The sequence below is a fragment of the Chrysoperla carnea genome, chromosome 5 (assembly GCF_905475395.1).
Source record: "Chrysoperla carnea chromosome 5, inChrCarn1.1, whole genome shotgun sequence".
Lineage (NCBI taxonomy): Eukaryota > Metazoa > Arthropoda > Insecta > Neuroptera > Chrysopidae > Chrysoperla > Chrysoperla carnea.
In genome coordinates, this window is record NC_058341.1 from 65,991,293 (window position 1) to 66,008,334 (window position 17,042).

The window sequence follows — 17,042 nt, forward strand, 5'->3', positions numbered from 1 at the left end:
TTTCCTAATAAATCCAATAAAAGTGGTTTGTTTTTCTATAAAGACACTTTTTGTTCAAATTGAATGAACAAACGCACAAAGACCTAGATTTTTGGTATCAATTACTGTCTAAACTATTGGGTTTACAAAAAAATGTTTGCGTATTTATAACGAACAACTTTGTACTTTAAAGCGTTCATATAAATGTTTGTCAGTTATGAATCAGAAACAGGTTTTAATTGAACCTGAAAACTTCGAGTGACTGAAGGATGGAATTCGATGCCGGTATAAAATATGTGCCTTTGAAACAAACATTTTTCGTTTGAAGCATTTTTCTCGATTTTTATTTATCGTGTTTCAAGCATATGCAAATTTTAAAAAAGACATCCTGTTGGTGGCAAAATAAAATTTTCCATTACCTTAATTAAAATATAATTTAAAAAAATCTTGTGGGGTAAAATACCACCAAAAAACTGCCTAGTACACAGTTCAAAAAGATTAGGGTACAGAAACTATTATTTCACTAAGGAGAGGCGCATTCTAAATATTTGCCAAACCCTTGTTGCGGCTCTGACTCCAAGACCAAAAAATTCATGATTGAAATTACGATCCTGCGTATAACATAATTTCGATAATTTTAATCGTTAAAAATTTGGTTTAGAATTGGTTCAGCGGTTCAAATTGTATACAAGAGAACTTGCATGCAATTTCAATAAGAATAAAGTTGTTTGAGCAAATTTTTCAAGAGCCCTTAGCCCATTTTTTGAAATTTTGAGTTGGGTTTACTACTCGGGAAATCGTTTGAAGAAAATAAAAATATACTTACTTATACGCTAATTCAAACGCTTGACCAATAGTTAATGTTATTTCTTCAGCTAATTTATCGGACACAAATACAAAACATTCATGTTTATCTTCGCCGGTAGTGCCATCTGGATTTGGTTGTTTTGCGATAAAAGAAAAGAATCGTTTTTCACCTTTATCGTCCGCACAGTAGGATATTCGATGTAATGGAAATTGATGTAATATTGTGTGTGTTTTAGGATCTTGTATAGCAACACCATCTACACTAATTGTTAATTCAACTTTTCGACTTGATTTTGCACCAGTTTCTGCTTTTTTTATTTGTGCACTAAATTGTAATTTACGAATACCTTCTTTTACGACTTCAATACCTTTTGGTTGATCCACTGGTGTATTACCCATAAACTAGAAAATCATACATAAAATTTACATTTTTCAATTATATCAAGAATATGAAATTTTCCAACTAATATCCTCGGACTGATTAAATATTCGTTAATATTTCACAAGACCACTAGTTGAATTTTGTCCTAATTTACGCGCTCACGGGTAAACAGTGTTTCAAACAAAAGTTGTTATTAAACTTTTGTTTTATTTCTTTTTTTATAACGGTTTTCAAGACCTATGTTTCTCATTTAGTAACTTAGCCTCACTTTTTACGTCCTGAGCACGCAATAAAAATTTCAGCTTGATATCTCGTTTTTGAGTTATCGTGTTATGGACAGACAGACAACCGGAAATGGACTCTTTAGGTGATTTTATGAACACCTTTACAAAAATTTTAATCGTAGCATCAATATTTTTAAACGTTACAAACTTGGGACTAAACTTAGTATACCTTGATATACAGGGTGGTCATTTTAATCTATAATGGCTAATAGCTCGTTTTGTATTTAACCAATTAAAAAATATCTAAAATAAAAGTTGCAGAATTGGATGGGAGACGTCATGTTCTGATATCAGATTGGACCTAGTTCTTTGGCTTTTTTTAAATAGCCAATTTAGATCCTAAGAGGTAAGAAATAGAAAAATACTTTAAATTAGAAAGTTGATTCTCATAAAAAAACTAACATTTTTCATCAAAACAATTTTTTCGAGAATTGTCAACTTTCGGAGGAAATGTGATTTAAAAATATGTCATTATTGAATTTAATGAAAAGAAAACACGCTATTCCATGACTTTGACCTACAATTATCGATAAACTTTAAGCGTATTTTCTTATTAAATGTATTAATAACATATTTTTAAATCACATTGCCTGCGAAATCTACCGTTTTTCGAAAAAATGTTTTAAACAAAAATTGTTAGTTTTTTTACGCGGATCAATTTCTAATTTAAAGTGTTATTCTATCTCTTACCGTTTAGAATCTTAATTTACTATTAAAGAAACCCGATCCAATCTGATGTCAGAACATGATGTTCTCCAACAAACTACATATTTTAATAATGTTTAATAATCATTATAATAAACGCATACACGAAGTAATAGCCGGAAGTCATACAAATTTTTATATCAATAATATAGCCCAAGGATTACAAAATCATAGATTCAAAAATCAATTATACTGATGATTTGAATTTATAAAACATGGAAATTAATTTACCTTAACAAGATACGCTATATGCCCTTTTTGAAGTGCATCTGGAGGATGAATCCAAGTTTTGCCATTCGTACCATTGGAAGCGTTCGCATTGTTTTTGGTTTTTGACTGTGTTGTATTTTGCGCCCATTTTAATAATGTTGACATCGTATTATCTGTAACAAAAAAAAAGGGAATTAATTGTGAGTTAAAAGCCGTAAAGGTTTTTTTTATACATAGTGTTATTTTATTTATTGTATTATTTGGAAAATATTGCTCTTAAAATAGTTAAAATGCCCGACTAATTAAAGACTAAATGTCCGACTAATTAACGATGTATGAGGACGGTAGTGGGGGCACATATTAAAATTTTTTTTTCAATTTTTATGGCGAATTATATTATAATTTGACAATATAAGACGAAAAGTAAGAATAAAATTTTTCGATATCTAGAAAATTTTTCAAAATATCGAAAATTTTGTTTAATAGTCTACAGTACAGAAGGGGGTATGATTTCGTGACTAACACACTCACGAAACTTCATTTCAGTGTAATCTACAACAATTTTATTTACGAAAAGTTTAGAAATTGGGGCGTTAGCATAATTAAACATATAGTCGTTAAACTGACGTGGGTCTGAGAAAACGGCTCATGAAACATGTGTGTTAGTCACGAAATCATACTCCCCTCTGTACTATAGACTATAATTATTTAGATTTCGATATTTCGAAAACCAAGGTATCGAACTATCGTAAGATACCAGGCCCCTGCGCACAGGGGAGATTGGGGAGTCAACCCCCCTCCCCATTGAGAACCACATATATTTGAATCAACAATATAGTCCTGTAAATGCAGCCATTTATGAAACGCATTTCCACTAACAACGATTTACAAGATGGATTATACGGACCCAAGACCGAATTGACCTATGGTGCTCATTTACGAACTCTACCTTACTTTTTACGACTTGAGCACGTTTTAAAAATTTCAATTTGAGATGTTTTTACGTTTTTGAATTATCGTGACGACAGACGGGCAGACAGACAGGCAACCGAAAATGGACTAATTTGGTGATTTTATGAACAGCTATACCAAAATTTTGATCATATAATCAATATTTTTAAGCATTACAACCTTAGGACTAAACTTAGAATACCTTGATATATTTGATATACACAGTATAAATAAGAAACAACAGACAGAATTAATAATTGAGCAAATAGGAAATGATGCATAGTTTAATGCAATGACCTCCAGCTCTATATTCTACAGATTACATATTGACCGCTAATAAAGAAATACAAAATAAAAAAGTCATCAAGTGGTTTTTAATCATTAACATAATATATCCAGAATTACTTAACTTAATACAATTAAGAAATACTATCTAATTATTTTTACAAAAGTAAATAATTGTGCCACATTAATATTACAATAAACAAATAAAAAAAAATTCACATCACGCAGGATCTGCGCAGACTAAGTCAATTCTCTCTTAGGAATAATTAAAATTAAAATTACCACTCAAAAATTCTAAAAATTAGTTATTATACTTCAGACTACAGAGATTTTTTTTCTGCATTAACTTCAGGAGTTTTTTTTTTATTTAAATAAGTTCAGTATCACGTACTGAATGTAATTGCACAAAATCCTTACAAAAATAGGCGGGGGAAGTGCCTCCATTTAAAGGAAAACCGTTTTGTTCTATATCTCCATAAACGTGCACTTTGGATCAAAAATGGTAATAGGCTTTATTGTAGATAATTAAATGTCCAGTCTATTTTGTATTTTTTTTTTTTTTTTGTATCACTAACCTTTTATAACATATACGACAATGACGATTTACTTATTGACTATTTGACTGATATCTCTATATCGTTGTGTGCGTAGTCATGGTAGGGATAATAAAATCGATGCCAGCGCTTTAAGTGAAAAATTTTGGAGATAAAGTGGGCTGTTATGACTAATTTGCAATTATTTACATGTTAATGATATAGAAACTGTCAAATTAAAATGATTGAAAAACACTAATTAATTAAACTTAATGCATTAAAAATTGTGAAAATAAGAAATCAAATTGTACAAATATTATTTTTCAAATGTTAATTATCGTAATTATTTATTTAAATTTGTGAAACAAGAATATTAAATTTTAAATGTAAGTTTTCAATGCAATCCACACAATTATATATGCATCCATTAATTCTATAATTAAAGTAGTGTATCGTTGTCATGGAAACGAAATTCACGCTCGGAGCGAATACAATAAAATGCTTATAACTTTTAAATCTGTAAATTTTAAACTTTTAATGTAAACTTTTCTTTCTAAAATTAATATTGTTGAAGATATTACGCGTTCAATATTGCATACAGATAATTGTGAATTGTTTCTTGCACTAATTTACAGGAGTTATTTATTTTCACAAAATAGGTTTATTATCACGTACTGAACGTAGTAACTACACAAAATCTTTACAAATTTAGTGGGGGAAGTTCCGCCATTCTGAGAATACCCCGTCTATTTTTTGTAGGGATTTTGTTGCATTTGCATTCAGTACGTGATACTGAACCTATTTAAATAAAAAATAACTCCTGTAATTTAGTGCATTATGGGCAAGAAACTAGCTTCTATATAACCTGTATTATTATAACAAATTTTAAAAAAAGTCTCCATAAAAGTTTCAAAAACTTAAAATAAATTAAAGTCGTACGGGAACTAAGGCAATTTTAGATTTAGAGTTGAAATTAATTGTACCTTATTTTCAATTTTAATGGTGAATTTTGTTATAATTTCATAAATGTAGACGAAAAATAATAATAAAATTTTTCTTTAGCTGCCTTGGTTTTCGAAATATTGAAAGCTAAATAATTAAATATAATTTTCAATATTTCGAAAATTACTCTAGATATTGAAAAATTTGATTTTTACTTTTCGTCTTATATTTTCAAGTTATAAATAATTCACATCTCACTGAATTTATTAAGGTTTTAACTTTAACTAACAAAAAATCAGGCTTTTTATTTAAAATTGCCTTGGCGCTCGTACATCCTTAATAGCTTAGCAAAGTCAATATTTCTCGAACGTAGTGTTTCCGCGAAAACTTTGAAAGAAAATTGTTGCTTGTTAAACATTAACTTGAACTTTGTCTATTTCACTCGAAAACAACCCTGTTAATTATGGGTACAAAAGCAATAGCTCTTTTTGCTTTAAGAGGAAATTTGCTAAATAAAAAGATGTTAAAATTTGTAATATAAATATTTATACACAAATAAAAATTATTACTTATTGTAGACAATACATACTACCTATTATGTTTATGATTATGATTATTTCATTTCATTTTTACTTTCATATTTTTAAGTAAATAAAATCATTTTTATTAAGTAACTAACAACGATATTCTGTACTTAGTATACTGTGTGTAACAAAAAAAAAAAACTTTGATGTGATGGATGTACTCACGTGATATCTATATACAGTTATTATTAAACCTTTGAATATTTACCATGGGACTGGCAACAGAGTGCTGAGTGAGAACCACCTCTCAAAGAAGATTGAGAAGAATAATAAATGATGAAGCATGATTATTAATGCGCATGTCTTAATATGCAATATAATATCCTGGCGCGTATTTACAACATAATAATTGCCATTTAATAAATCTTATTTTATACTTAAACTTTATTAACTTGTGATACATGTCTACTTTAAAATATTCCTTGTAAATAAAATAATATCTAACCATTTTTAAGAACTTTAACACAGAATTTTTTGGCGTGCTCATGACGTAAAAAGTGAGTTTGAGTTTGTAAATGAGCAGCATATTGGACCCATTTTGTAAACCGTTAGAGATAGAATAAAAGTTTAAATTTAAAAAAATGTTCTTTATAAGCAAAAACAACTTTTATTTGAAACATTTTTTCGTGCACATCGTTGTTTTCCCGTGAGGGAGCAAAATAGTGCAAAAATTTGATATCCATTTTCTCTAAAACTATAAAAGATAGTGATACAAACCTCATGGAAAATAAAAAATAAAAAACGGTTTTCTACAAAGCACATCGAAAAATTTACAAAAACTAAGAATACTGTTTACCCGTGAGGGCGCAAATTGGCTTAGAACATTATATAATATGCGTATTGGATCAAGTATACATGTATTGTATATATCTTAAATTTAGATGTTACAAACCTTATTATAATATAAATGTGTTTGTTAATAGCAAGATACTCTAATTACTTTGTGTGTAAGAGTGATTATCTTTATTTACTTACATGACGTAAAAAACAACAAACAATTGCGTAATCAACAATGTCAATAAATAGTATTTCAACAGTTAACTAAGTCAATTGTTTGTTTTCTCTTTTATAAGTGGATTTTTCTACAGTCCAAAAAGTTCAACTTCTTCATTTTTTAAAAATATAACACAAACAATATAAACATACTATTTTTAGCAGATTTTTGTATGAAAAAATTAAAAAATTTAGAATTTTGTATTTTTTTTAAATCAATTTTTTCCAATTTTATTTTAAGAAAATAATTCAGATGCTAATTCAGAATATTTTTTGTTTTTAAAAAATCTTAGAGAAAATTTAAAAAGTAGTTTTCTACTTTCTTGTTTACGGAAAATGTGAGAAAATTTTATAATCAAAAGATAATATGCACTAGTTTAATTTTGTTGCCAGAACTCTTTCGATATATTTGGGTCTACAAGATTCTCAATATTGCTAGGTCCATGATAAACTACACATGGGAATAAAATACGACGATAAATATTGTAAGTCTTAGTTTAGCCGCTGAGTGAGTATGCATTTACAGATCCCACCGAACAAGGGGTGTATTTGGACGTATTTTGACCCACTAATACCGAATTTTCAGCTTGCTCATCGCTCAGAGTGGGAGGGAATGTAATATAAACGAATTAATTGTTTATACGGCCATAGCTCTTAAACTATTGAAAATTTTACCAAACAATTCTGAACCATTGTATTCTACAAAATTGATTGGTAAAACTTTTAATAGTTTAGGAGCTAGAGTCGTATAAACAATTAATTTTTTTATAACAAATTTTCCCCCACTCTGAGCGATGATCAAGTTGAAAATTCTGATTCAGTGGGTCAAAATACGTCGAAATACACTCTTTGTTTGGTACGACCTGTAAATGCATACGAAATCCAGTCAGCGCCTACACTATCTTGTGTATAGGATAAGAAAATTTAGCATCACGCATGATGGATGCATGCAGCAAAGCTAACAATAATAATTCTTATATTTCATTTTTTTTAATTAACTAATAATTATTAATTAAATTTTTATTTTTACGTGTGAAATTTTATGAATCAATGAAAAATAAAATATACTTATTTTATTATTAATAACTAAAAACTCTTTTTTTTTTATTTCACATGAAAAAAATAAAAGAATTCATACAAGATTTATTCACTTTGAGAATAAATAAAATAATAAATACCTTATTAAAATGCTTATAAACCTAGATTTGTATTTATTTCCGGTTCGGTTTAATTTAAACTATATCACAGACAGAATAAACTTCTGATACAGTAAAAATAACTACAATATAGACGTAATAAAGAAAAATTATACCACCTTGAACAGGCACGGATCCAGTCCGGCCTGTTCAAGGTGATGGGCACGGCATAGGCACCCGAAACTAGGCCAAATGCGAGTCGGAGAATGAACTCGATCTTGATCGTATAGATTCCTACACAGGAGATGTTTATAAAATATATGTCGCCCTGACCAAGATTTTGTACAGTGTATTTACCCATGTGGGCAGAGCCGTGAAACGAACACTACTATTTTAATAAATCTGAAAGAAGTTTGTTCGTTCACATTTAGATTTTAAACTACTGAACAAATTCTGATGTAATTTTTACAACTTCAACTTAAATTAAACGCTAGTATACATTTTACATTAAATAATTTTATTTAGATACTTACTTAAATAAAAAAATTCAAGCTTTTGTTTTTTTTTGCGCGAAAGCGTTGATATCATTACATCGATATCCTGATGTTTAGTGCTAGCCCTGAGTGTTAGCCCGACTAATCTTTCTTGTCCCATTGAGACACGCAAGATTTTACCCCGATAAGTATAGAAAACGATCTTTCTGCAGTAGCTACACTCGCCGAAAGAATTGCCAGTATTTGTAAGAACATTTTTATATTAGGGTACAAATATTGGTCGCATGCTTTAATGAGATAAGCTAGCGACTCTGATATGGCGGAATTGTTTTCACATTCAATTTCCATTTGCCCACCTAGAGTCGGTATTCATTTATAACAATTGATTTACTATCATTAATGAATCGCCAGTACATCTGAATAACTTTTTTCTCTGCCTGGATATCGATATTCAAGTCCTTGACATCAATATTTGGTTCAGATAGTAAACTCCCAACAGAAATTTGTCGAGTACCTCCGGAGACAATCTTTGCCCCATATCATTGGTAGCGGAATCTAATAGGCAAAGTACTCTTCTACCGATTTCGCTATAATTTTTTCCGATTTTTGAAATCTACATGCTTTGAAATGAATTTTTAATGTTCCCTCTAAAAATTATCAGATAGGGGTTTAGTATAAAATTAGGAACAATAGACTAGCTATTTGAAGTGATTTATTAAATCATTAGTCTATTTAGGTGATGGGCATGTCCATTATGCCGCATTATTTTTGAATACTTCAAAAAAAATTTATCTGAAACTTCTAGAACTGCTTGAGCCTGTTGTCAGTACCTAAATAAAATGAATTGGAAAGGAGGAAGCATTTATTTTAGTTCCGTGATAATTTCATAATTTTTTTTCTGAATAAAAAATAAAGTCCGATAAACTTTGTTTTCATCATAACTCCGTCAATGTTCATGCAAATATCTTGAAACTTTTTCTTCATTTTCATGGTTTTTATAGTACTTTAAAAAGTGTACGGTATACTTTTTTCAAAAAACGTAAAATTTTTTAATTATTTGAATTCGAATTTCAATCGTCAATAACTCGGAAAGTAATGACTTTTCGAAATATGTTCAAATGATACTTTTTGCTTAGAATTCATTCTTATATCGATTCATTTTCAGCATAAATTTTTCCACCTCCAGAAGGGGTGGCTCACACATCTTGAGCAACCTCGCACAAATTTTTGTTTTTAATTTCTTTAACTAAGCTTTAAACAATGTTTTTATAAAGATTCATTCGATGTTACTTGCATAATATTATGTATATTTGCTTGCCATAATTGAAAAAATTTTAAAAAAAAGTTGATTTTCTATCTAAAAAACAAGGGAAATCCCTTAAGCTATGACGAATTTATGAAAAAAGTCACTAAAAAACTTTTCAGACAATAGTTAATAATACTGAACTAAATTGTTTGGAGGAACAAATTTTAGCCTCATATCCTTCTCACCTTCCTTCTTATTGAAATTACCCAAATCTTTATCATAAAAATACCAAATACTTTTGTTGGAAAGCCCAACGAAATCGGTTTAAATCTGAATAGATGTGCACAGTTTCTGATAGGAGAAGCTCTGAAAGATGGCTACTTGGAACGGAATTTTTTGCGAATCTATAGAATTTATGCTTCGACTGAAATATAAGCCGTTCAAACTTGTCATATGAATTAAAATTAATTTAAAATATTTTTAATCGATATTATTTTAAATAATATAAAGAAATATTTAAAATTCCAATAACAAACATTATTGCATACATATTAGTTAAATTAGTGATTCATAGATGGAACTAAATGTCAATATCAAAGTAAAACAAAAGAATAAAAAATATTAAACAAGTTTGAATCTATTCATTTGACATTTGCTGTATTATTCAATATTCACGTATAACTGTTTTATGGTCATTTTATTTATACTCCAGTAGATACATTCAAAACAGGGAGATAGCTGGTAAGTATTCCGAAGTTAATGAAATTTTTATAGGATGTTTGGAGATACTTTAGGATGCAAATTTAATGCCAATGCTCAATTCTAAATATACTTAAGTAATGAGATATAAGCGAAAAACTAAAAGAAGTTAGAAAAGTTTTGATGTTTTTGCCCCTCCCCCTCTCATGTCTGCATAGGATCCTCGAGGTCGAAAACTTGAAGAGAGGCATCCAAGAGTACCCCCAGATAAGTACATATCTGTATTAACAAAAGTGTAAAATCAAAACATGTACAAAAACAAAACTGTTTTAATCAATGCTTGATTTTCCTCATGTTTGGGAAATATTGAGGGTTCCCAAATTTTTTATGGAAAATTTCAAAAAAACTGTTTTTGTAATTAATGTACATTACACCACCGCTTAAATAGACTAATTTTTTAAAAATTCCAATTATTATTTACAAAATTTCCTGCTTTACCAGAAAGTAAGGTTGCCATACACCAAACTTTGATCAGGCAAGGTAACCAACTAGTAATAAGCAAAAAAATAAAAATATTCAAAAAATTTTAATCAATTTAATCTCTTTTATGAGCTTTTATACTAAGTTTAGTCCCAAGTTAGTAACGCTTAAAAATAATGATGGTACGAACAAAATTTTGGTATAGGTGATGCATATAACCCATTTTCGGTTGTCATTTCGTCTGTCCGTCGGCTTATTAACACGATAACTCAAAAACGAAAAGATATATCAAGCTAAGTTCGTAAATAAGCAACATAGGTCAAGGTCTAAGGTCCGTAGGACCCATCTAGTAAACCGTAGTATAAATCGGAAAGTATTGACTTTTCGAAATATACTTAAATGAGTTTTTTTGCTAAGAGTTTATCCTTTTATCCTTTCCCGTTCGTCATTTTTAACATAAACTTTTCCACCCCCACGAAGGGGTTGCCCCCATCCCCTGGACAAGATCGTACAAATTTTTATTTTTAACTTTTTTAAGTAAGGTTTAAACAATGCAGTCGAACAGTTTTTATAAAGTTTCATTGGCTATCCCTGGATTCCGAGCTTTTCACATATTTATACCTTACGAATCTCTGTTAAAAACAATATATGGTTAATTTCCCAACATACAAATACTATTATGACACTTAAAATTAGGTTCTTGTTATTATCAAGTTTTTATCAAAATGTAAAGCAATAAAATTATGATACTTATTTACAGTTTTTTTGTTGTTTTATCAAATAAAGGAGAACACCTAAACATACAATAACCTTGTAAATTCCAAACTTTATTTGTTTTAAAGAAAAAAATTGTAACTCATATTAAGGTCTTTACAGTAGAAAATTATTAAGATTTATTATTCAGTCAGCGTTACCTAAAGTTAAGAGACTTTAAATAAAGTTCGAAGTGGAAAATTTTATTTTAATTATTCAGCCATTAATATTTCGAAAAACAAGGCAGATATCGAAAAATTGTATTGTTATTTTTAGTCGACATTCATGAAATAATAATAAATTCATCATCAAAGTTGAAAATAAGATAAAAATAATTTCAACCCTACCCTGCTCGTACATACATCCCTTACATAGATGGTGACATTTGGGTTTTTGGATTGAAATGGTTGAATGGGTTTTTTCTGTGTCACTGCTAATATGTTTACTTCCTATTAGAAAGTTTTTTTTTTTTTTTCCCATTCGTTCCAGTGAAAATTATCAAAAACTTTCAAAATGCCATTTTTTAAGATTTCTCCATAAAAGCAATCTATTTTATACCAAGGTATACTAAGTTTAGTTGCAAATTTGTAACGCTTAAAAATATTGATGCTACCAAAAAAATTTTGGTGTTCATAAAATCATCTAAAAAGTCCATTTCCGGTTGGGCTGTACATCTATTTATCTGCGTTCACGATAACTCAAAAATGAAAAAAGATATCAAGCTAAAATTTTTATAGCGTGCTTAAAACGTAAAAAGTGAGGTTGAGTTTCGTAAATGAGCAAAATAGGTCAATTGGATCCTGGGTTCTTAAGTCCCATCTTGTAAACCGTTAGAAATAGAACAGAAGTTTAAGTGAAAAACATTGTTATAAAAAAATTAGCAAATTTTTGTTTGAAACATTTTTCGTAAACATCACTGTTTACCCACGAGATCGCAAATTAGGGCAGAAACATTATATAGTATATATACAATTATTGTATATATACATGTATATGTTTGTTTTTTTGTTATTGCATACACTAACTTTGTGTCTAAGAGTGTCTATCTTTCTTTACTTACATGACGTAAAACAAATAAACGATTGTGTAATCAACATTGTCTATACATAAACTGACCATTTTTTTTTAAGCTCAAAACGGGACGTCCATATATTATCAGAAACTACTGAACCGATTTGAATAATTCTTTCACTGTTAGATAGTCTATTTATCGAGGAAGGCTATAGGCTACATTTTATCCCGGATTTCCTACGGGAAACGTCAACAATGCAGGTGAAAGTTGAATGAGTCGGCCATCTGCGAGATGATTTGGCGCGGGCATCACTATCTACACTATACAACATATAACATACACAAGCATCAATCCGTGCAAAACTGACAATGAATAGACAGACACACAGCACACCATACCATACATTTGATATTACATATAGAGTATATGACATTACAGATAGAGCGAAAGAATAGGTTAGAAAAGAATAGAAAGAATATAGGTTGTCTATGATTTTTCTTGATCTATATGAATATATTATTTTGTATCATTGTTTATATATTATTTTCGCGCGGTGTCAGAAAACGGGACTATTTTGCGTCCCGGATCATTGTACGGGGACAACGGGACGTATGGTCAAATAAAGGGACAGTCCCGTTTAAAACGGGACGTATGGTCAGTTTATCTATACACGGTATTTCAATAATTAACTCTGTCAAGTGTTTACTTAACCACATATTCTTTGAGTAAAAGTCTACCTAAAAAAAATTTCGAGCCTATAAATCAAACATTGTTGTCAAGCTCATACATCCTTAAAGAATTAGGAAAGTACTATTCTAAAATTATGAGTCTGATGATGTTATGAGTCTGATTGAGTGGAATTGAATAATAAATATTTCCTAGTTAGACCACTTTTGGACACCGGTTGGTTACTGCTTATACTCAGTAAGCACTCCAGGTAGTTAACGTATCCTTCAATGAGAGTAAGCAAGCGAAGTTGGTTCTGAGGTGAGACTCATTCAGTGTAAATACAGAGTAGTCCCACCAATTATTTTTTTAAAATTACACCAATGATCTGGGAAAAAATATAATAATGTAATATAAATTTAATTCTTTTTATAGACTGAAAAGCAATGATCTTTTCCATTACTAAAATCAGTTACAAAAACAAAAATATATACTTTTTACTTTTTCAATTCAAAGTAACCCTTTAAGAAATTCAGAGATGAATTACTAACCAAACAAAATTATTCCCACTCCCAAACCTTATCATTGGCATGTGTATAGTAAATTGAAATTCCTCTTATAATCCTTTTAACAACAGAAAACTATTTTGAGTTTAGATTCTAAACAGGTAGACAGCCTGTACTATTTTTAACACTTCGGAACATACTCTTCATGTTAAAAGCCATACAGAGTAAAAAGTCAAAACCTGCCCAGAACTGAGTTAGACTGTATTTACTTCACAGTTGTGTATTAACACCCTGTTGCGTGGTATAAATTTGAATTGTAACAAATGTTTATATTAGTAATCATGTCCTTTTTTAGGTAGCTTACATGTTGTTTTGTCAAATTAGATGCTGAGATTATTATAAAATATTCGTAGGAGAAATATCTTTTTAAACCTTGCATATGTAACATACAAGGTATACTAAGTTTAGTCCCAAGTTTGTAACGCTTAAAAATATTGATACTATGAACAAAATTTTGGTATAAGTGTTCATAAAATCACCTAATTAGTCCATTTCCGGTTGTCTGTCTATCTGTCTGCCGGTCCGTCTGTCATCAGGATTACTCAAAAACGAAAAGAGACATCAAGCTGAAATTTTTATAGCGTTCTTAGGACGTAAAAAGTGAGGTCAAGTTCGTAAATGAGCAACATAGGTCAATTGGGTCCGGAATTGGTCCGTAAAACCCATCTTGTAAACCGTTAGAGAGAGAACAAAAGTTTAAATGTAAAAAATGTTCCTTATAAAAAAATAAACAACTTTTGTTTGAAACACTTTGTGTTTGTTTTTTCGTAAACATCACTGTTTAAACGTGAGAGTGCAAATTATCCGCAAATTTTATAGTATGAATCATATGGGAATATCAGTTATATATGTGTGACATGTACGTATGTGAAATGTGACAGTGTAATCAACACTGCCTATAATGGTATTTCAACAATTAACTCAGTCAATTGTTTGTTTTCACTTGTTTAAATTGTTTATATATGGCAATAATGAAGCTCAATTTATCCGTTTAGGACAGTGGTCGGCTACCTGCGGCTTGCGAGCCTTATGCGGATTTTTGGATGTAAAGCTGCGGCACTTTAGTTCCACACGCAAATATTATTTTTTTTATAAAAATAACATTTAAAAATCGATCTGAATCTATTAACAAGGATTAAGGACCATTTATTTCTATATGTCGGTCGAAATAAAAATATTAATAAACCAACAAAATCATTCTAGCATTCATAGTAAACGCTCTCAACACAAATAGTAACGAAATCCACATTGAGCCATTTGGAGTTGATGATGGATCTCTAGAAATGCAATTGATTGATTTAAAAAGTAAAGCTTTGTAGAGTGGAAAATCAAAATTTACAGAGTTGAAAAGCAAGTTAGAGGATAGTTATTGAAATAAATTTTTGAGCAATATCAATTGCTCCAAAACTAGAATTTATAAGTTTTTTTATGAACACGATAAAATTTAAGATAACGTCTTTTTTTTTTATAAATAGGGAATATTCATGTATTTTTTTTATATTTTTAATTGATTGTTTACACAATAACAAAGTAAAAATATGAATACTTTTTAAAAATGCGTTAATTAAGTGTAAAAAAAATTTAAAATAGAGAATAATTTTGAGATATTTAAACGCAGTCTTTTGACGCTCTGTGTTGATGACGTATTAATATATGACCTATCAATTGGTGACAGTTCAATGTATAATTTATACTTTAAAAAATGAAATTACAACACAGAATTTACACTTGTTATTACATATTAAGTTTTCTAATAAAAAGTCGTAGAATAATATAACTCAATGTAATACCATACAAAATATAAGTAATTAATACCATACAGTATGTCAACGAATTTGACAAGCCAATGTTATAACGTTATGTCCGTTTTAAATTTTGAAGTTCCGTTTTTAAAATTTTGAATTTCTCTCACTGAATTTGCACTTTTATTAATTAATTTTAAGTAATTAAAAAGACATTAATTACTAAAATAACGGTTTAGTTGAAATGTCCAATCAGTAAAGTTACGGAAGAAAAATGTTTGAACCAAATTTAAATTTCATGAATAATCCCTTTTGGAGGCCAGATGAAAAAACGCCTAAAATATAAAAAAATTATATTTTTGGACATGTTTAAAAACGAACGCTATAAACATTTCAGCTTGATATCTTTTTTCGTTTTTGAGTTATCCGTGTTGACGGATGGGCAGACGGACTGACAACCGCAAATGAATTAATTAGATCAGATTTTATGATCACGTATACCAAAATTTTATTCGAATCATCAATATTTTTAAGCCTTAAAACTTGGAGAACTATTTCTCTATCCTGCACGAGTTTTGGTGTAATAAAAATTAGGTTATCGGACCCATTGTTTGCGAAAAATCTACCCGTCGCTTGCTAATGTTAATTTGAGTGCAACAAGTATTTCATGCGCAAGTAAAGGGCTAATTAGCAAGGAAATAAATAGAAAAGAAAAGAGAAAACGCATCGTACATGAGTAAAGTAAAAACATTGCCCTTTAAATTAACGTAAAATTTAATATTTGATTAATTGATTGATTGTTTCAATAGAAATAATTAATTAATAATTATAATTTCCTTGAATAATGACTAATGAACTGCTAATTATCCAATAAATTTTTTATATATGAAATTGGAGATGCTAACTAGTGTAGATTACAATCTTAATTTACAACAAGTAAGCTTTTGAATCATTTTACGCAAGCAGGCAAAAACCAATTAATTTAAATACTTGGATAGAGTAGCCACCATCGTACCTACTTTTACAGATTCATTATCTGACTATCATTTGATCTATTTTCTAGTATCAAATGATACAGTATTGATTTATCTTTAAGTTCTCTTCTCTAAATACAAGTAAATAAAAAATATAAATTTTATTATTAGCATTACATATCCTAGTACAGGAGACGGTAAAAAGTCGATTTTCACCCATCTGATAGCCAGATGATAAATATTTTTTTATGAAATTTTATTGATTTATAAACATTTCTATCATAGTTTTTCTACCAAAAAGTGTCCAATTTTTTCCATGAATGGTTTTTTTCCAAGCAAACCTATACCATTATTTTCGTAATTAAATAGTCTTCTTGTGATACCAATTTCGATTGATTAACAGATCGGCGTACCATTCATACCATATCAACAAGTAACTACACGGACCTATTAACCAATCGAAATTTTTAGAAGAACGATAATTTATTTACGACAATAATTGTAAAGGCATGCCCAAAAAAAAAACCATTCATGGAAAAAATTAATTAATATTATTTTAATTAAAAATAGCCACTTTTCGATAGAACAACTATGATGGGAGTGTTTAAAAATTAATAAA

The 17,042-nt window shown here is 29.3% G+C and overlaps 1 protein-coding gene across 2 annotated transcripts in view; it reads right to left on the minus strand.

The window, feature by feature from the left end:
* The window catches only part of LOC123300846 (PTB domain-containing adapter protein ced-6-like), a 146,968-nt gene that overhangs the window by 6,840 nt on the left and 123,086 nt on the right, over positions 1-17,042 (minus strand). For both annotated transcript variants that reach the window (XM_044883497.1, XM_044883498.1), the window contains 2 exons: positions 2,389-2,540; positions 806-1,188 (listed from right to left, as the gene is read on the minus strand). In XM_044883497.1, coding sequence (XP_044739432.1) covers positions 806-1,188; positions 2,389-2,540 — 535 coding nt within the window. The remainder of the gene's footprint in view (positions 1-805; positions 1,189-2,388; positions 2,541-17,042) is intronic.